At 35.8% G+C, this 22,821-nt stretch overlaps 2 protein-coding genes across 3 annotated transcripts in view; one reads left to right on the top strand and one right to left on the bottom strand.

Annotated features, from left to right (window-relative positions):
* The window catches only part of DSG1 (desmoglein 1), a 38,108-nt gene extending 36,644 nt beyond the window's left edge, over nucleotides 1-1,464 (bottom strand). The window contains exon 1 of the mRNA XM_019741171.3: nucleotides 1,146-1,464. Coding sequence (XP_019596730.3) covers nucleotides 1,146-1,193 — 48 coding nt within the window. The 5' untranslated portion in view covers nucleotides 1,194-1,464. The remainder of the gene's footprint in view (nucleotides 1-1,145) is intronic.
* DSC1 (desmocollin 1) overlaps nucleotides 1-22,821 on the top strand; it is a 316,195-nt gene that overhangs the window by 166,538 nt on the left and 126,836 nt on the right. The gene's annotated exons all lie outside the window — the stretch shown is intronic.

The raw sequence follows: 22,821 nt of genomic DNA, 5'->3' as shown, positions 1-22,821 counted from the left end.
GTTTAAAGGGCAGCTTGGAACTAAAGCTACCAGTTTATATGATGCTCATTTATAACTAAATCCACTGGTTATGATCTCTCTTAATTAATAAACTGAATTCAAACTAACCAGCATACCACATATCAAAGATCTAAGTTGTTATTATAGAAACCCAACAATCCAGTTCCAAAATTAAGCAAGTAGAAACAAATATGAACCACAGCACTCTATCCTGCCAAATTGGATCATGATTTAACTGGCATTTGTCTCTGGATTATATTAACCTTACTGTGAGACTACAATTTTAATATTTTTGACATAAGTGAAATCAATGCAACACATTGGCGCTGCGCTTAGTTTTATCTCTAAAAAGAGAACTAATAACGTGTACGGGGGACAATGATAAAACATTTCATTACATTTGTCTGACATCAACGTACAACTTGCATACCAGCATCACTGATTTTCCATTAGTAAGGACGAGTATTGTAATAATTATACTTACTTTTTAATTATAGCCATTCCTTCACCTACTATGTTATTTATAAATCTCCCATACTGCCATCTTTTTAAATAAAAAAATGTTGTTTTAAATAAAATCATAGTTTAGCAGTGCGGGGCTTTCCATATGAGTGACATGGATCCCAACCACATAAGAAAACAATGAGATTATTTGGATAGTGAGGCCAATCACAAACTGCTGTGATTTTAATTTTATAGGGATCCTATTTGTATATTTTACAAACTACAGTGAATCTACCAGCAAAGATACCAAAAGACTGACAAAAAATATTTAGGTTAAAAAATTCAGGACACACCTGTAATATTACTTTAAAAGCCCACCTGCAAAAGGGAATCTGAACAGCAAAGTGCTATTAAATAGTGATATGACTTTTTCGAATTCAATCTTTTCCCAGCATGACTTAACAATGACTTCCATGTCACAGATGTGATATGATGAGTTGACACTTATGCCTTAATATGATCTCGAGTCTTCAATTAAAGAGAGAAACACTATTTAAACATGTAGTTCATAAAAATTACCTCGTCATTAACATAAACTTTTAATGGGTTTAGATTAGAAATAACAAGAAATAACATTTTCTAAAATGTTCTCACTTTACAACGAGAATGATCGTGGAGGATTTGTAACAGAATGCACTTACCAGAAAAATGAACAGCACTGCAGCTGTTGTAAAGAAGTGCCAGTTCATCGCTGCTGGGTTCTCTTACATCCAGGACCAAGGGAGTGTTGTTTGTTCTTCTCTGTTCTTTTTCTTTCCCCCACTCAGCTGGTGTCTGATTAAAATAATTTCTCAGTAGATGTTCTTACATGCAGGCTTTGAGGTGTTTCTGCCTTCTCCGGGAGAAGGACCGAAGGTACGTATAACCAGTCTAGATCCCCACCCTAAAAACTTGGGCTGGTCTCACTAAAATGCTTGACAAGATCATCATTGCTCCCAGGTAAAAGCTTAGGGACACACCCTGCTTCCAGCTGTAAGGTAACTCTCTGTAGGGCATGGAAGATTCACTCCTTTTCTGAAGGTTTTCAGTGGCAGGTGTTTAAAAAGATCAGAAGTATGGAGAATTATACAATTGATAAGGGCTTTTCACCCTATGCTTTATTCACAGGTTGTTTAGCTTCTTTGCATATTAAAAAGGCAAGTGTAGTCTGGATGCTTATATTATTCAGAGGATTATCCGGCCCATGCTCATAGCCAGACACTCAGGTCACAGTAGAAAATCATAAACTTTCCATTTCAGTGGATGTTAGGAAATAGTCATTTTCAGAGCTGTCCTTTGAGAGACAGAAAATTTGCCAATGTTAAGAATCAGGATTTTTAAAAAAGTATTAATTCAAACAAGCAAAACTATGATACTTACAATTATAAGGTCCTCTGCATGACACAGTTCCCTTTAAGTGACCAGTCTAAGTCTGAGGAAGTCTCTGTTTTTTCCTCTAAATGAATATCTTCTCTTCCCCAACTAATTTTCTCTCTTTAAAGTTCTGCCCTTTTCAAGTGCAGTAATTTTTTTTAATGTCACTAAGTCCGATTAAAAGTAAACAATCAAAACCTCCAATTAAAATCCTGTTGCTAATTTATAAAACTGAGGATCAGTGCCTGAAATACTAATGGAGCACAGAAAGCTACTCTTCAGGTGAGGTGGGTTAAAAGTCGGTGATGATTCCCAAGCACAGAGCCAAGAATCTGTATAGTGAGCCAATTAGAACATGGGGAATACATTGAAGAAACTGCTGCCCACACATGCAAATGGGAAACTGAGCAGCCCTGAGGTTTGTGAAAATAATTAGTGACTCTTACAAGGCATCATTTGATAGTGTTCTTGGGATATGCTGTCTTCACCTCGCAATGTCTAGGATAAATATTATGAGTGGCAGGAAGGAAGACTATGGAGTTTGAAATGGCAGTCTGCAACAAAAGCCCTATTGGATAAGAAGTTGATTATGGCCAAAAAGTTGCCAAAAATATCCCCAAAATGAAGGATATCTCTGAGGGCAGAGCTTCTACAGAATGCTTTCATTTACTGTGGGTGTGTGGCAAAGAGGGCTACTCAACAGCGGTTTAAAATTCCGTACTATTCATTGTGGAGGTAAGGAGGTAGGCTGCCTATATTTACTTGCGGTGAATATGAATGAGTATAATTGGAACTGACTGATATGAATAAATAAAATGAAATAAGCTGGTCAGGCCAAATTTCTCATTGGTTGAGTAAAATAGAGAGTGTTGACCTATGACTTAATCTGAACAATAAATTCGTAGTAAGATTGTATGACCATGAATGACTGAAGACTCACTGGACACCAGAGAAGAAAAAAATCTACTCTTGCATCTTGACAGTGGCAAGTGAATGCTTTATCCACTTTGAATTCTGGGCATGGCACTAGGGTGTGCTCAGGCCCTCTTCACCCATTTAATGACTCTCCCCCAAGCCCAACCTTGGCTCCACTCCAATTCAATGTCCTGCTCCGACAATCCCAACCAACGAGAGCATTTATAAGGCAGCCACCTCTCTAGCACCTTTCTGAGAGGAGGTGTGGCTGAACCCCAAGGTTGTAGAGCAGTGCCTATCTTGACCATCACGTGAGAACTAGTGACATTAAACACAAGTGGGAAAGGGAGTTGATGAATCACCACTCCTCCTCCTTTACCTCTTTCCCTGCGGTTTTCTCTTTCCTACTCATTTTAATGTCCTTAGTGCAGCGTTGTCCAATAGAACTTTCTGAAATGTGGAAATGTCCTCTATCCGTGCAATATCATAGCCACTAACCATATGTGGCTATTGAGCATTTGAAATGTGGCTGCCATGACTAAAGAACTGAATGTTTAACTTTTTTTTATTTTAATTAATTTAAATTTAAATAACCACATGTGGCCAGTGGTTTTGCACAGTGCTTTTCTCTTCTATCTCATTCTGTGCTTTGACTCCTTCTGTTCTTTATAAATTCAATTCCTTTTCTCAATTGAGGGAATTCTAGCTTTGCTCCAGTTTCCAATCAGCACCTTTTGGTTCCCTTTTCTTTATGTACTCCTATTATCTCAGTTGGTCCAATCCTTTTTCCTGACTCTTTACTGATCCTATTCCCGGATGCTAGTGAGTTAGGAGACTTTAAAAGATAGGCAACACAAGCCCCTCTCATTTCCATATTCACATTTCCCAGCCACCTTATCTGTCAGTTCACACTACACTGTCCCATACCTGTGCTACACAAGTTTGCTCCTTCAGTCTGGTCTCATGCCTGGTTTCTACTCTGAGCATTGTTTATTAAATGTAGCTCCACATGTATACCAACAGTTCTCATTTCATGGAAATTTTATGAAATTTGGGGTGATTTTTCTGTTTGGAATTTCCCTGGTAAACTAATAGGTTTTTTCACAGAGATCAAGATTTTTCTGGGAAGAGAATTTTCCTGTCTTTCATAAGTCTCTGCAAACTCTAGAATATCATCCCACGTGCCTACGTTTCTGTATCTGTTCACAGCTGAGAATACTGTAATATCCTGTTGAAAGAAAAAAATAATCAGCGTCTTTCATGAAAGGTGATGGATTTTACTGATCTGGATTAAGCCTAATTAAAGTAACTGACTATTCTATTCTCCTTCACTTGCATAGCACCCGTAGCATGGACTCATACATTTCACAGAAACCCTTTGGAATATGCTTTTATGTTACGTGTAAACCTCTGGTTTCATGGGTGTGTCTGAATTACCCTAATAAGCTCTACAAATTGTTTAAAAAATAAGTGAAATGTAAAAATAAATCCCAAAAGTAGAGAAATTGAGGTAAATATATGGAGAATAATATAAATATTTTTTTTTTATTTGCCACTATATTAATGTTCCTGTGGATGTATTGAGTCCAGATCTTGTTGACATTATTTAAAATCAGATTATTCCTCAATGAGTCACATCTGGAGGATGGAGGCTGCTGTTTTAGAATAAAAGAGGCTTTTCTTTTAATATATAACAATCAAATGCAGTGTCTTATCCCTAATTTGAACTAAATAGCTATAGAAATAATTTTGGGGAAACTTAGAGAAATTTAAATACTGGCTGTTAGGGAGTTATTATCAATTTTATTACATTATGTAGTAATAGGTCTTTATTTTTAAAGATACATGTTAAATTACGTACGGGCAAAACCTCATGACACAAAAGTTTTCTTTATTGTAATTCAGCAATAAAATAGATGTAAATATAGCAAAATATTAACAATTATCAAATCTAAATGGTAGTATACCTCTCTCTGTCTCTCTCTCTGTCTCTCTCTCTGACTCTCTCTCTCTCTCTCTCTCTCTCTCTCTCTCTCTCTCTCTGTATATTTGACCATTTTTATAGTAAAAGAAGAATAATGGACTAAAGTAGTGGTTGGCAAGTTATAGCCATTGGCTAAATCTGGCCCACTGCCTTTTTCTTTTTTTTTTTTTTAACACAACCATTCTTATTTGCTTATGTGTTGTCTGTGGCTGCTTTCCCTCTACAACAGTGGACTGAGTAATTATGACAGAAATCATGTGGCCTGTAAAGCCTAAAATAATTACTTATCTGGCCCTTTACAGAAAATGTTGACCTGTGAACTAGATGAATAGGTTATAGTTTGTCATACAAAATATGACTTGTAAGTGAATTAGTCAATCTTAAGAGAGTATGCAAAGTTGATTGAAAGAGTGAAGAGAAATTATGATGACTAGAGCAACCATTAAAATTAAAGCAATTAATCACTGAGGGAAAGATACATCTTTATGATCAAATTATATTTTTAGTTTTATGTTTTCAGAAAGACGTTATTTAACTGACTAGAATGATCTACAGCCTAACTCTTCTTCCTTTCTTTTAAACCAGATTTAAGGAAAACCTTAATTTTATTTCTGTCTAGTCAGTTCTGGGATAAGAGGTCAACAGCATCACATCTTGAAGTATTTTTCTCTGTACAGAAAGAACATTCATAAATGGGGAAAATCTCAAATGATTTTGAGAACATTGGACTCTATCTTAATAATTAAATTGTGTATGATAAGTAAGAGTAGGGAAAGAGACTAAATTATTACTGTATATTCTTTTTTTAAAAAAAATTCTAATTAAGCATCCCCTGCATGTTCATTACTGTCCTAGATGCTGCAGTACATTCAAAATAACTTTGAACTCTGCCCTTAAAGAGGTTACATTATAGCTGCAAGCATACTGAGATAGAAATATTACTACTCCTTTCTGGAAGACTGTTCTACTCAGACATCTGTATGTATTAGCTACCACCCCAGTGACCCTTATGATTGCAAATGCAAATTCAATTCTTCCTTTTTCTATATAATAAGTTACCATTGGTTCAGTTCTAATTTTTTCTTTGGCCTACCAAATGCCTTGCATTATACTAGAGACTGGAGTTATAAAGATGGATGCATCATGGTTCTTGCCCTCAAGTGGCTCCAGGCTAGCTGGAATGAGAAAAACAGACTTTCCCTGAACTTGCTAAATGGAAGCATGCATAGAGTGCTATGGGAACCCTTAGCCCAATTTTGTTGGAGGTGACGTTAGATAAATCTTATATAACAGGCCCTCAAATAATTAATGTCATTTTGTTATAGCATTGATGAGATGCTGTAGGAACTTAACTCTTCTTTATACCAATTAACCGGTGGTAAAATTGATTTCATTTTATATTGTCTTGCTTCAAGTCGCAGAACCTATCGATGATGTTAAGTGACGACATACTGATGTTAAAGGCTACACCTTTATGACATAATACAATTAATTTCTAAAACGTTTGATTTTTTTCTTTTTTTTGTTGTTTCCCTAAATCAATTCAGGCTATACTTTCAAATTTATAATCTACTTTAGTCTCAACTTTGCCTTTCTGTCTTCATTTCTGCTGCCAAACAATGTGATAAAAAAAATATGGTGAGTGTTTAAATTAAAAAAAAAATTATTATGGTAAAATACACATTGCCATTAATCCCCCTCAAAATACTTCCTTTCACTTTGAACACACTTATCCCATCTTTCTTGCTACTTGCTGAAGCAGTTCTGGAAGTCTCTTTCATGAGTGTCTTTAGTTGAGCTGTTGTGGCTGCCTCGATGTCCTGAATTGATTCAAAATGTTTACCTTTCATGGTCATTTTGACTTTGGGGAAAAGCCAGAAGTCGCACGCTGCCAGATCTGGTGAATAAGGTGAATGAGGGCATACCATAATGTTTTTATTTGACAGAAATTGCCATACCAGAAGCGATGTGTGACACAGAGCCTCTCCGTTATGAGCACAAAACAGAGTGAATGCAGCTGCTGAGTATTATCCAACAGAAAGGCAGGGATCGTCAATATGGAGAGTGTGTGTCAAACCTTAGTAACAGTGCGTGACAGGTTTCAATTTGTTCAGTGCAGTCAATCAGGTGTGAGCTACAGTTATGAGAAGGTGCTGCAAATCATCCTCCATCATGACAGTGCTTCCTGTCACATGTCACTTCTGGTATATGGCAATTTTTGTCAAATAAAAACATTAAGGTCTGTCCTCATCCACCTTATTCACTGGATTTGGCACCGTGCAACTTCTGGCTCTTCCCCAAACTCAAAATAATTCAGGACATTGAGGCAGTCACAACAGCGCAACTAAAGACACTCATGAAAGAGGACTCAAGAACAACTTCAAAAAGTGGCAAGAACAATGGGATAAGTGTATTCAAAGCAAAGGATAATATTTTGAGAGGGATGAATGGCAATATGTCTTTTACTGTAATAATTATTTATTTATTTAAACATTCACTGTATTGTTTGGTCACACCTCATAGATCTTCCCCTGGCCCTCTTCACCTGGCTTTGCTGTGCCAAACTACTAATTACACCTCTCACTCTTCCCTTTTCATCCCTTTTGTAGTCATTGTCCAGAATAGTGTTTTTGAAACATTGCTTTCCTAATATCATGCCTCTTCTCAAGAAACCACAGTAACTCCATATTTTCTACCAAATCAAAACATATTTATGTTGCATAACCTATGTCCCAGGTTATTTACTGTATTTGGTAGAAACAATTACCAAATACAATTACCTCCACAGTCTTAAGGTTTTCTACCATTGCCTTTCATTTTTGAAGAAACTACGTTTGATGATGATGATACCAGTATATTTCAGGGTAAGATACTGATTGATATTTATTTAGAATATTTTCTGTTCAAGGGTGTGTGTATAGCCTATGAGCAGGTAAAAAGTTTACTTCATTATTGTTTACGGTGGCTTTAAAAATTCAATTCCACCAACATTTTTTGAGCCCTACTAGGCAGCGTGCTAGTTGACAGCAGAAAGAAAAATAGGTCATAGAAGTTTCTATTTTCAAGAAGGCTATAATCTTGACTGGATCTCGAAGGGGTGATGAGGCTTGTCTCTATTACAGGGCACATTGACATATGTGTTATAGGAAAGGACTGTAGTGTTTTGTGAGCCCTGAAAAAGGGAAATAATTTCCACATTATGGGCACTGGTGAACACTTCATGGAAGATTTTGAAATTTTCAGGGTGACTACATTCTCAACAAATGAAGATGTAGATGGAAAAGATGGCAGAAAGGAAGATGTATTTTTCAGGCCCAAAAAGAGTCAGATTGAACCTATGTGTATTATTGGTACAGTACTGTGTGTACTATATGTACAGAGGAAACAGTGCTGATGTGTTAACACAATGTGGAGGTCTTTGAATGCCCTACTGAAGAATTTGTATGATATTCGATGGCAGACAAAGAACCACTATGGGCTTTAGAATAAGGTATTGACCTAGTCAAAGTTGTGTTTAAGGAATTTGTCCTGGAAACTATGATGAATTGATGCGGAAGAGACACTAGAGAGAGAAAGATAAGTTTGGAGGCCAATTAAAATTCTCTCTAGGAATGTAAGGTGGTTCAATGTTAGAAAATTTGATTACAATATTTAACCATTGTAAAAACTAAAATTGAAAAAAAAGGTAGCTTCTGTAGGTGCTTTAAAAACCTTGATATATTTTATCATCTATTTTTAAAGGAAATAATAAAATATAAAGAAATGGTATGGTCATGAACTTGGTAAAAATGATGTATCATACAAAAATCTGCCATACTTAGTGTGAAAATGGTAAACACAATTTTTTTTTAATTTTTAAAAATATATTTTTCAATTACAGTTGACATATAATATTATATTAGTTTCAGGTATACAAAACAACATAGTGATTAGACATTGATATACTTCACAAAGTGATTACCCTAATAATTCTATTACCCATCTGACACTGTACATAGTTATTACAATATTATTGACTATACTGCCTGTGTTGTACTTTACATTCCTGTGATTATTTTTTCTTTTCAATTATAGTTGACCTTCAAGATAAACACATTTTTATTAAAATCAGCATAAAGTTCCTACTATTATATTACTTAATATTTTCTGGAATACTCAAATATAAATATTGGAAGGTAGTTAAAATTATAATTATTCACAGATCATACATTTTTCTACATAGAAATTCCAAGAGAATTAATTTAAAAATATTGCAAATGACATAAAAAATTACCAAACTGGCTGAATACCTAACTAATAAACAATATTCAGTAATCTAAAGAATTATTAGTTAGGGAATATAAGGAAATAAATATAATAAAATAGTTTATAGTAGCAACAATAGTGTACACTATTTAATAATGAAGCAGAGAAGAAATGTGTAGAAACTGCACGTGAAAACTTTTAAGCTTTCCTGAAGGAGATAAAGTAGACATGAATAAATAGAAAGATATAGTTTGTATTTGTACAGGAAGATGCAATATGATAAAGAGATCCCCCAAATCTTTTTTTTTTTTCGGAACTTGACAAAATAATTTCATATTCATATGGAATAACAAACAACCAAGAAAAGAAATTAAAATTCTAGTATATGAAAAATATAGTAATGAGAGACATCAAGCCTAATAAGGTATAAAACATAATGCTACAGTAATTAACACAATTAGGAATTGGAAAATGAATAAAAAGATCAATGAAGTAGATTAAGGATTTCAGGAATAGATTTAACGTATGGTTAAGAAAAGATCTCTAGTCTGAAATACAGATGGGTTTTCAAATCACTGTTCAAATCACTGTTGAACAAGTGGCTGGATACTTAGAACAAAATAATATACTCTTTATACCAGAAAAAATTCCAGATGGAAAAAGATTTAAAAGTAAAGGAAGCCATTCATAGAAGAAAAAGACTGAGTAAAAATTTAAATACCTTGACAAGAGGAATGTTTATCTAAATCCAAATCCTACACTGTAAAGTGTTGATGAACTTCAGAAACATAAAAATCAAAAAGTGGACATAGCAAACAAGTGTAAGCAAAGGAAAAGAAAATGGTGGTTAAGTTATAAAAAATGATCTTTTACATGTGTGACAATAAAAGTTCAGTTCTCATAATATATAATGAGCTCATGCAAATCTGTAGGAAAAAATTTACAACCCAAAAGATAAACAGGCAAAGGATGTAAATAGATCTTTCACTTAAAAGAACATAAAATGGTTGATAGGCAGAAGAAAAGATGCTCAACCTTAGTCAGAATTAGATATATAAATAACAGCAACAAATACAAGTAAAAATATTTCACAGATCAGATTAGCATTTGATAACAAAAACATTGGATAATACCCACTGTTGTGGAGGAAGTAGGAAAGTAGGAAATCATCTGTTGAACTGAAAGTGGAAGTGAAAGTTGGTACAATGTTTTGGGAAAGCTATTTGACAATAGCTAACAAAAACTTAAATGCTCGTATACATACACTTTGATGCAATAATTTAGTCTCTGAATTTAGTTCCAGATACATTGGTACAACTGATTTAAAAATGCGCATGCAAAGATGTTCATTGCATTATTGTAATAGTGAAGAAATGATAATAACCCAAATGTCTATCAGAGCAGAATTTGTTAAATAAATTAGGGTATATTTGCATAGTAGAATAAAAAAATGAGGCAGATCTCTACATACTGATATGGAAAGCATCTTTTAAAGTTACAGTAAATTTAAAAGATGTAGAGCATCTATAAGATGTAGAACAGTGTGTACACACTTTTGCATGAAAATATATTTTGTGTACACCCATTTTTATATATGTATAGAAATTTTCTGGAATTATTTACAAAAATCTGTTTATTGGAGAAGAAATTGTATGTTTAATTTTATATTCTAATCCATTTCATCATTAGCAGGCTTTGATTTTGTAACAAAAAGTGAAAATATTTTAAGCTTCCTAATTGACATTTTAGAAATAGATGAGATAATGTGAAGTGTCTAGCTGAAGACAGTTAGAAAGATAGATCTGACAATTAAGTTTGCGAACTTTTTGTAACGATGTTGCTAACCTTTTTTGATATTGATATCAGAGGGATTATTCATTATGAATTTGTACCAACTGGATGGTTAAGCAAGTTTACTATTTGGAAGCGCTGAAAAGACTGTGAAAAAATTAGATGAAAATGACCTGAACTTTTCACCAACAATTCATGGCTCTTGCATCATGACAACGCACCAGATCACACAGCACTGTTTGTGAGGGAGTTCTTAGCCAGTAAACAAATAACTGTATTGGAACACCCTCCCTACTCACCTGATCTGGCCCCCAATGACTTCTTTCTTTACCTGAAGATAAAGGAAATATTGAAAGGAAGATATTTGGATGACATTCAGGACATCAAGGGTAATACAATGACAGCTGATGGCCATTCCAGAAAAAGAGTTCTAAAATTGCTTTGAAGGGTGGATTAGGTGCTGGCGTCAGTGCATAGCTTCCCAAGGGGAGTACTTTGAAGGTGACCATAGTGATATTCAGCACTGAGGTATGTAGCACTTTTTCTAGGATGAGTTCGGGAATTTGATTGTTCGACCTCGTATATGTGAAAGTTGTCAGGTTGAAGGCGACAATGAAATTGGGTGAATAGAGGAAATCACTTAGGGAGAGCATGAAGAGAAAAACATGAAAATATCTGAAGAGAAAACTGCATTTTTACATTTGTTTGGTTAAGGGGAAGAAGAGTCCACAAAACATACAGAAAAGGTGTTTCAAAGAAGTGGTAAAACCCGTTTGGTCCAACGTAATTTAAATCAAAGGAAGAATTTTGAGATGAAAAGGTTCCGGACCAGTCCTGAAGATAGGAGAAAAATGGGAAGAGCAAACATTCTTATTTCTTTCCCAACTCTGGCCCTTACTATTCTGCTTCTTTGCAGGCATATTCTTCTCTAAGCACCCACTGGACCATTGATGCATTGTTTCCTTGTAGGCGTGGTCCTATATCCCTCTTCCCTGTCTGTAGTTCTCCATTGGTCTCATGTGATCTATTCAGTTCAGGTCTTTTTTATTCTGAACTCCAGACCTACACAACCAAATGCCTACTTGACATCTCCTGTTGGACGTTTTAAATACAGCTCAAATTCAACAGGCTGAAAATTTATGTTCTCCTTTTTAGGAAGGGTTTCTCCTCTTTTACAAGGCAATAGCACTACCATCTATCTAGTTGTATAAGACAGAAGCCTAAGATGTTATCGATACCTTTTTCTTCCTATCCTTCCTTTTCCAAGCCATCACCATGTTCTATTTTACATCTAAAATATCTCTCAAATTCATTCCCCTTTCTCTATCTTCACTACCACTGTCTGAGCCAAGTGATTATTGTGTCTCACCTGGATTGCTGCTCTAACTTCCTAACAGATCTACATCCGTTCTGGCCAGCCTCTAATCTGTTTAATACACTAGTGCTGGAAAAAGTATTTCCAAGAGCAAACCTAAGCATATCATCTCTTTTAAAAAACTTTCAATGGCTCTTTCAATTAGGGGGAACAAAAATCAAGGTCCTTTTACATCTTGTCCTTTGCAGCTATCATAGTTGCACGTTTACATGTATTTGTGTTGTGATTACTCTCTGTTCTCACCACTAGACTGTTATGCCCAAGAGAATAGGAACCATGCATATATTTTTAATCAAAATTGTATTCCTGGAATCTAGCACATGATAGTGCTTAATAAATATTTTTGAATTAATAAAGAAATAAATGAAGGCAACATGGAATTTCAAGGACAAAGAGTATGTGTGTTTCAGACTTTGCTGAGTGATCTAAGATGATGGTAAATAATAAGAAGAAGCTAAAAAATTTGAGAATAGATAATCATTAGGAATTCCATAATCATCTAGAATATCGTGAAAGTGGGTATTGACAAGAGTATCCAAGGAGATAGACTATCGCGTATGTTCTAGAAAAGGGAGAAAAGTGAGGAATAGATCCCCTAAGTGATAAATTCTAAAAAAATGCAGGGTATAAGGGTCTAGAGGTCTGAATGAGGTCAAAAACATGTATTAGAAGCAAAGGAATGAGATTTTTGGAAGCAATAATAGGCAGTGGTACTAAAATTTTCATATTAGAATTTAAATGTTAATAGTGGAACAATTTCTCAAGGCTTAGGGTGTGGCCATAGGAACTGGTTTTTATGACAGTACAAATTGTACTCTAGATATTATGTACATGCTTCCTGAGAGTTAAGAGCTCCTTAAAGTTGGGGGGCATGCCTTCTTCCCTGGCCTTCCTTAGCATCGCTTGGGACCCCCATATATGCCTAATCAATATTTTAAGTTAAATTGAATTACAGGCCTATTTTTCAGAAATTTTTCCACTTTAGTTCTTATAGCATGTTTCTAAAATCCATGTCTCAGTTACCTCCATATAAACTCTCTTTCTACAACCTTTTAAAAAATAATCGGTATTTGTTGCATTCATTTTCTCATCATTTCATCTCAAGCAGTAATTTTGTTTTTTTTATTTTCCTATCATTGGGATTTCAAGGATAAATCTGTGGTTGTAGTCAGTAAGCAGTGCATATTTTTGGGCAATTATGACAGAGTTACAACAAGAAACCTGGCAACAGATTTTTTAAAACATGTTTCTGGTTCTTGGGAGGGTTTTTTATCTCATGCAACTGCAAACTCATCAAAATTCCATGATATAATCAACAAGGTACTAAGAAATGCTGATGACTAACTTCTGGAATTGCACATCTAAGCAGTCAAACTTGTGTATTATGAGTCACAGAACTGTAGACTTAGAGTCAGTGAGAAGAACACCCAGGAAAATCTGCATACATTCAGAGATATTGATTGAGAAGTAAGTATAAGAGATACTCCCAATTCTATCAGGACTCTTGTGTCAATATCATATCATTAACTTTCATCTCAGACTAATCATATCAAAGAGTAAGTAGAGGAACTTAATAAAAGTTCTTACCATCAAAAATATTTACTTACATCCAAAGATATTAAATTTGATGGTAATAAATGTGTAAAATAAAATAATTGAAAACTATTTCTTAAAGTGTCCTTAAAATGTCAGTCCTTAGGCCTTATTTTATATTTACTGAATCCACATGTTTAGAGGGTGGGGCCCAGAAAACTATATCATTAGTAAGTGCCCAAAGTGGATTGGATGTATCTTAAAGTTTGAGAACCGCTGACATAGAAACTTAGTTAATAAGATTTTATTCCTAAGTTGCCTTGGTACATATATCACAACTATTACACAAATGATTAGAGACATAGTGATCCTGGTATTATTGTATTATTTAAGCTGTTACTGCCCATTTCTGACATTTTCAGCAATGGTGAACAGCCCGAATATTTCCATTAATTAGGAGAAATTGGTTGGCATAGAGGGAAAGAAGACAAACTTGGGAGTCAGACAAATTGAGATCAAATCCTGAATCTTCCACTGTGTGGCCTTGGCCAAATCAATCAACCAATATCCATGAGTTTCAGTTTTCTCATCTGAAAAATGGAGATAATATCTGCTTAATAGGCAAGGGTTTGTGAGGATTAAATGAGGGGCACGAGAAATCATGGTGAGTTTGTAGAACTTCAAGTAATTCAATAGAGATGAAATGAAGCCTGTGAAGGGAAGTATGTGAGAAGAGTCTTAATAGAGGAGTTAATATTTGAGATGGATCTTAATGGGATGTGGACAATGTCTGTAGATGGAGAAAGATGTGGGGAAAAGAAGCGCATCATCCTAGAGGGAACAGATTGTGCCAAAGTCACAATGAGCCAAAGCCTGGAGAATTGAAAGCAACAGGACTTCGAAAGTGATTGATTGTTCTTGGGGTTAGCTCTGCTGTAACTAGCCCTACTTTATTTTACTCCAAGAGGAGACACATGTGAACTTCCTTTCTTTGCTCTAGAACGGTGTTACAAAGGGCCTCACACAGGGACGGCATGCCTTGAGGGTTATCATTGTCTTTTTGCCACTATTTTCTCATTAGGACACACCTAGCAGGTGTCTGCAGTCATCACTTCCTTGCTCACAGCAGCCCACATCAGAATTACTTTTGTGAATGTCAAGTGTTACTTTCGTAGGTTTATTCAACTGTTGGTTTATGTTACTCATCTGTGAAGCAACAACTTAGGATGCCACGTGATAAGCTGCATCTCCTCAGCACAAGTGAAAAATGAGACTCCTGATGGGCAAGTTTCATGTCCATTATTTATACAACCAGAATCCAAAACAACTCTCTTAAGTGCTAGGTATTCCACTCCAAACATTTGTTTGTTTAACAATTTATTATTGTTGCTTATCTATTATGTATGTTCTTTCTAGAGGATGATCTCAGCCTGAGTGTGTGTGTGTGTGTGTGTGTGTGTGTGTGTGTGTGCATTTGGTGTGAATGTCTTTGCTGCAAACTCCTCACAATATACTAAATATTGTCCTTCTCTCATTGCCTTTTGTTTGTCATGAAGACTTTTAGATTTGGAAAAAGTCCCATGGGCTAGATATCCCATTGTGAAATCCCCACACGACTCTCTCCCTTATTCTAGAAATATGGGCTCTTTTTGACATTGAATGAAACCTTACCCATAAACCTGCTTGGGCCAGTCTTCCTCCATGCCAGGAGCCTTCATTAAAAGCAGTTTGACCTTCAGTAGTTACTTTCTCTTTAAATAAAGCATTTCCCAGAAGGCTTCTTTGTTGTGAGGCAGGTGGTGCAAATAGAGTTACACAAATAGGGTATGATATGGTCTGGCCCAAAGGCCAACAAGGAATTTTACCTGCTTTTCAAATGCCCCCTCCTCCACCCACACTCAGATCCAACAGATACTCACTTGGTGAAAGAATACCCATTGATTATTAAAACAACAACAACAAAATCCCGTAAGTGGAATAATTTGGGAAGGTGATGGATAATAAATTTATAACCTGACAATTACTGAAATTTAAAAATTTATTTATTCATGCAATAAATGTGAATTGAGTTCTTATTACGTGTCAGGTACTATGCTAAGTGTTGGAAATCTAAGATATTCATAAGGAGGTCACACTTCAGAGAGCATGATGCCTTTGTGGAGAAAATGATAGTATTAATTTATATTTATATTCATATTTTTATATTTATATACTTATATATTTATAATTTTCCTTAGGTCAGTGGAGCCCAACCTATAAACCAGGACCTTGGCAGGTTAAAATTATTACAAGGAGCCTCTTATATCTTACATTTACCCATCGTTGTCCATAGACTAAATAATTGATAGACCCAAACTTACATAATCCCCATTTATTATTTACAGTAAACAATTAGTACTTCCAAAAATTTATTCCAATTTTCAAATGATTATAAAATATTTCAAATATTTATAAAAATTGTCCTACTTGTTAAATACAATAAAATACAAATTAAATTAATGAAATTGTAACTTTAGTCACTGAGTATTTTCTTGACAGATATTAATTAGTAGAATTACAATCCAGTCAAAAGATTTTATATAAATGTAAAATATATAAACATTTAAAAGGGGAATCTCAGGGGCCAGCCCAGTGGCTCAGGCGGTTAGAGCTCCATGCTCCTAACTCCGAAAGCTGCTGGTCCGATTCCCACATGGGCCAGTGGGCTCTCAACCAGAAGGTTGCCAGTTCAACTCCTTGAGTCCCGCAAGGGATGGTGGGCAGTGCCCCCTGCAACTAAGATTGAACACGGCACCTTGAGCTGAGCTGCCTTCCAGATGGCTCAGTTGGTTGGAGCGCAGGCTCTCAACCACAAGGTTGCCGGTTTGACTCCAGCAAGAGATGGTGGGCTGCGCCCCCTGCAACTAGCAATGGCAACTGGACCTGGAGCTGAGCTGCGCCCTCCACAACTAAGATTGAAAGGACAACAACTTGACTTGGGAAAAAGTCCTGGAAGTACACACTGTTCCCCAATAAAGTCCTGTTCCCCTGCCCCAATAAAATCTTAAAAAAAAAAAAAAAAATGGTGGGGGGGGAATCTCATAATTTAAAAATAGGAAACACCCGAGAACCACTTAAACTATTAAAATGAATAAGCTTAAGATATTTATTTTAAAAGAAATAATGAGTTACTCATTGTTTTTTTCATCCACTCAGAGAATTTTCTAAGTTTTTGAGAATTTAATATTATTATTTCATTTATTCCACTAGTATTTATTTAGGGCCTACAACTAGATACTATAACTAGCATAAAGTATTGCATAAAACCTGACTAATGTAAGTTAACTATTTAAAAGATACATGGATAAATTAACTTCTCTGCAATTAATCTACTTTTCTCATTAATGTTTGCATAAAGTTGTTAATGTTTCAAGTAAAATGTTATTGACCCTAATAAATAATATGGTCTTCAAGTATGAATGCAGGAAAATAAAAATGGATGCAACAAAACTCTTTTTAATCACAAAAACTGGAAAAAAGGTTAGTTTTCCTCTAATTTGGTCCTTGACCTGATGCTTGAATTACCCTTTCATATTATATGTGTGATGCAAAATTGTAAAAAGTTTTAAACTTTCCAAACTTCAAAAATTAATAAATGCATTGAAATAATCCCTAATCATATTGTTTTATATTCACAAATAGTAACAGAATGTAAGTACTGAAAATGAAAACTGAATATAAAATCAAAAATTCTGGTAATTATCTGCCATATGCATTTTACTGCAATAGAAGTAGCCAATCAAGAGGTTTTTAAATGAAATGAAAAGTACTTGAAAACTTTCTTAACTCCTAAATTTAAAGTATATTTTAAATGAAACATCTGTTTCTTTTGCACACATTTATGAAATTAATTCTTAACTATCTTTTGAAATATCTTTGTTTTTAAGGATTGTATGTATAGTTTAATTGTTTTTGAATTTCAGATAGTTATGGCACTTAAAACTGAAGATTATAAAAACTTGCTAAAAGATAAGTGGATGTTTCAGTCATCTAAGTTATGTCTGGAACCAGCCAATACTCGATAGCAATGAACAAATGAATAGTTGTGACAGTCTTATCCATCTTCTTAGACCTGTGTATATCCTTAGTTCAGGGCCTGTTGCTTAGTAGGGGCTAGTTAAACATCAAGATGGTATTTGCAGAATCTAGCCAGATAATAACCTTCCTGAACTTTAAAAGTTGATTAATTATGAGGTTGATGCATATTAGACTTTCCCAGATCCCCACCTGAAAGCAATACTGGAAAAAAGTGGTGATGTATAGTTGCCAAATCCTCTAAGTTTGGGTGAATATTTGATTTAAATGGTAAGCCCTTGATTTCAAAATGATTTTGAAGTTAGAAGCACTGCTAGAAGCTGAATGAGCTTTCTTTTACTGCCTAACTACATATTTACTCTTTTTGAGATCCCTCCCAGACATAACCATAACCATAAATGTCACTGTGGGGACAGAGCCAGAAGTGCCGTTTTTAGGCTCTCACCCTCAGGTGGAAAGGTGCTCACTTGGGTAGTAAATAGCCATCAACTGTGATTGGATGGGGCCATTAGATGTGGCTAGTTGGCCGTCAGCTGTAACCAGTGAGCTATTGGCCACTAATATAACTGCCGTGGCTACGCTAGCAGCAAATGGGGGCTAGCAAGAAGATGGTGGCTGAGCTAGCAAGTGCGAATTGCAGCTAGCAAGTGAGGTTGGTTGGTTGGCAGACAAGCAGACGGCAGGTTGCGGATGTGTGGCTCCTGCTTCCTGTGTCTCCAATCCAGCCACCACGAGAATATAATGATATGACTCCCCTCTCTGTGGCTCCGTGGGTGTTCCTGTTTGGCCTCACCATGTCCTGCGTTCTTATGTGGGGAGTGGGACCAGAGACCCCGCCTGACGCCCTGCATGACAGTCATTCACATTCAGCCTCTGGTGAATGTATATGTTGAATTGAAATCAAACCTGTGAAACTCGGAAAGGACTTGACCATTGCTCCAAGTCCTCTGCTATCTTATTATCTTACCACCTGCCGTAGTTACTTTATATCAGTAGTACTATTATTTTGCTAAATTAATAGGTCTAGTAAATGTGTGTTCTCAGAAAGAACTTGTTAAGCTTGTTTTTTTTTTTTTCTGATTAGGTGTGACCCATTAGTGCAACTTCACAGATGTGCTCGTTATTTCTCTGTACCAGCTTAAATTACTCAGAGAGCTTAGTTTTAAAGACAAAGCATTTCATATACTTCAAAGACTAGAAACATTAAGAAGATAAACTTTGTTCTAAAAGTCTCATTTAAAAATTTGTGATGTTAAACCTGTGTTTTCTTGGCAGTATTCAAGGAAAATGAAGGTTATTTTTTTTAAAGGCTTCCTACTATTCATTTTTAAGTAAATCATACTTTGAGCAAAGTTGCCATGTCTCTGAGTCTGAGTTGTTTTCCTCAAAGTAGGAATGTTCTGGTGGATGATATGAGGCTCCTGCTACCTCTCACAATTTGTGATACTAAGTAATAAATATTTTTGTTGTAAGTACATTTTGTTATAAATTTAAGAGAAAGGGAACTTTAGAATTGCCTTAAGTAAAGCCGCACAGTTAGTTCTTAATCAAAATACCTAATTCTCTGATGATATTTTGTGTGATACATTTTTCTATCCTATATGATTGCAAATTACTGTGTGTTTTTTTAATACCCCAGTGCTTGCCATACAGTATGTAGTCAATATATCTTTAGAATATTCAAATCTTAGGTTTGGGAACAACCATGGTTATTACGTAGTGCTAACACTTTACTTCACAAAAGACAGTAGAGGCCTGAGATGACAAATACCATGTTTCCCTGAAAATAAGACCTAGCTGGACAATCTAATCTAATGTGTCCTTTGGAGCAAAAATTAACATAAAACCTGATAATATTATTATATTATATTATATTATATTATATTATATTATATTATATTAATTATATTATATTATAGATGTTATGTTATGTTATGTTATGTTATGTTGTTATGTTGTGTTGTGTTATGTTATGTTATGTTATGTTATGTTATGTTATGTTATATTATAATGTGTGGGGACAGAGTCCCAGAGAGGAGTTTCCAGGCTCTCGGCCTCACATGGAAAGGTGCTGGCTCGGTTATTAGATGGCCATCAGCTGTAATCAGATGGTCATCCACTGTGGCTGAGTGGCCATCAGCAGTTGCCGGTTAGCCATTAGCCACTAATATAATTGCTGTGGCTACGGTAGGGAGTTGGTTGGTCTGCAGAGAAGTGGACTGTGGATTGCAGCCGGCAAGTGGGGTTGTTGGTTGGCAAGCAGACGGTAGATTGCAGATCATGTGGATCCTACTTACTGTGTCTCACCTGGCCGCCAGAGACACTGGGATGTAGGAAGACCCCTTGTTGGAGTACAGGCGGATGTTTGCTTTTGTGTCTCAACCAGCTGCCAGCGAGAATACAGTGGAGTGACTCACCTATCTATGGCTCCATTGTTGTTCATTTTCGGCCTCACCATATCCTGCGTTCTCATGCAGGGAGTGGGAGCTGAGAAACTGCATAACAATAAGACCCTGTTTTATAGTAAAATAAGACGAGGTCTTATAGTAAAATAAGACAGTGTCTTATATTAATTTTTGCTCCAAAGGACGCATTAGAGCTGATTGTTAGGGTAGGTCTTATTTTCGCGGAAACATGGTAAGACTTATCCAAAGTCAGCTCAGGTCTTCTGACTCCTTTAGTGCTTTCTTCCACATTGGCTTAGCCTCTCAATGTGAGATTTCATACATTTAGTCATTTTTATTAAGGTAGAAAAACATACCATTCAGATACAAGTTTGAAATTACTACAACCTAACATGACAATCAGCGTGATAGATAAAGATACTACCCAGGTATTCACGGAATTAAAGGAACCAAAAAGAGTTACATTATCTTTATAGTTCTAAAAAAGAATGCAAACTTATTGTTTTTTCTAAATGAAAAATATGATCTTTGTTCAGTTTTCTAATGCTTCTGATTTTAAGATTGCCTGCACACCATAACTGCCAACACAGTTATGGTTTTGTAGGTGTGATTTTTTAAAAAAATTATTATTCAATTGATAGTGTTGGCATTAACATACACATTTTCCCCTTTTTGTTTAGAATAATAGAATGATTCACCAGTAAATTTACATTTAAAAATTTTTGTATTCTATTTATAATATCAATCTGTCCTGAGATATGGATACGTAATTTATTAAAAGGTGTTTTTTTTTATATTTAACTAGAAATATCATACTAATTCTTAACAGCAATTTATAGCATTAAGATAGCCATTTCAAAATTGGGAAAAAAATGTGTCTGTCGAATGTATTTATTGTGAACTTCATCTTGCAGGGGTAAGATTATAAAATAACTGGATGAAACCAGAATCACATTGATAATAATTACCTATGAAAACCCTTAAATTACCCATAAATAAAAAATATACTTTGTTTTGTGAACGTAATCCTATGTAGTGATATAAAGTTATATGTGTCTAATGTAAGGGGCAGGGCAGTAGTCCTGGAGTGTGTCAGCCTGGGTTCAAATCCTGGTTCCATCATTTCCTATCATGTGACCCTGGGGGATTTTATTTACCTCTCTGTGCCTCAGTTTCCTTATTGGTACAGTAGGGCTAATACCAGCACCCACCTCATAGTGTTAGGTGCATTATGCGATTTACTCTATGTGCCAAGCACAAAGTGTTGAATAAGTATTAACTATCATTATAACACAGAATATACACAATACAATAAAGAGTACACATATACAGTATATGTTTCCAGTTTTTCTTAAATGTGTGGTTGAATTCACGTGAATTAATTCTGTGCAGGGTGTGGTTGGTATATTCTGTTCTTCCCTCTGGTGTAATGTATTCATTTATATTTTCTTCAGTATATATGTATATGCACTGGGTCAGAGTGTAAAATGTATTTCTTGTGATGGGTTATGGGGGGGAAAATTTGAAAAGGACTGTTCTAGAGCACTTGAATTCCTCCTCGGAGGCCTGCTGAAAGTTACTTGAGTGCTGCCTCAGTTGTGTGATCTTTTTTCCCCTCTAGTGAACAATGAGTAGTAAAACTGGTTCTAAGGACGGGAGTGAAGATAATGATATAAGTAGCTTGGGAGAGCAGCGATCGCCTCTGGGTGTAGACTGGGCGAGGGGCAGAGGCGGTGGGTGGGGAGGGCTAACAGGGTGGAGGAGGAGAAGCCCCAGAACGTGCAGCAACCTGTGCTCAGCCTCGGGCTTTGGCTGTATGGGGGTGGAGAGGCTCCACTGAGATTAGGCATGTCGGTCCTTGAAAGGACAGGATGCAGGCCGAGAGACGGGAGGGAACACGCTTTCGTACGCTAGCACTTGTGTGGCCTGAGATGCAGTTGAGGAGGGCAGTGCTATTGACAACTTGGTAGGGAAAAGAGGGATAGATGGGGCAGGGGATAAAATGGTGAAAGAAGTTGAGGGGAAGAGATAAGGATGGGTTGGAGTCAGTTGAGTAAGAATCCTGACATGCTAGGCTCCTTATGACTCAAGATGATGTCTTAGGCAGCGCTCTTAAGCCAATTAAGAGCTAACTTGAACAATGGCAAATCAAAGTGACGTTACTCTTCACAGTTTATCCTGGACACAGTGTATGAGAATAAAACGCTGTTGCTGCACTAGTAAAGTCCAAAATTTGGTTTCTGCCGCCGAGGAGGAGCTTTTGTCTAATTGTAGCGTTCATAGAGTTGAAGAAGCATGGGCTCATGGTGTGCGTTTCAGTGTGGTACGTTTAGGGACTTTTCTAAGGAGATAGTGAATCACCCATGAAATGAGTCAAAGTTATATCCTAAAACTGATAAACAAACCATAGAGAAGCAACGAAGGACAGTCTGTGGGAAAAATGGGTCAATAAGTAGTTCTAATTTTTTAAAATTGTAATTGATCTTTTACCAGATAGGTCCCCCATCTGCTAATTCATGCCCTTAGATTGCAAAAAACAAGACCACCCTTTCAAGCACTTCTGAAATTTCTTGCAGGATTTCATTCAAATGTTCATGAGCAGATCTGGTGATGCCATGTGCACCACTGCCCTTGCCATGCAG

Source organism: Rhinolophus sinicus, chromosome 4 (assembly GCF_057876585.1).
Source record: "Rhinolophus sinicus isolate RSI-liver-muscle chromosome 4, RSI-T2T, whole genome shotgun sequence".
Classification (NCBI taxonomy): Eukaryota; Metazoa; Chordata; class Mammalia; order Chiroptera; family Rhinolophidae; genus Rhinolophus; species Rhinolophus sinicus.
Note: the sequence above shows the minus strand (reverse complement) of the source record. Positions and strands in the feature narration are given on the sequence as shown.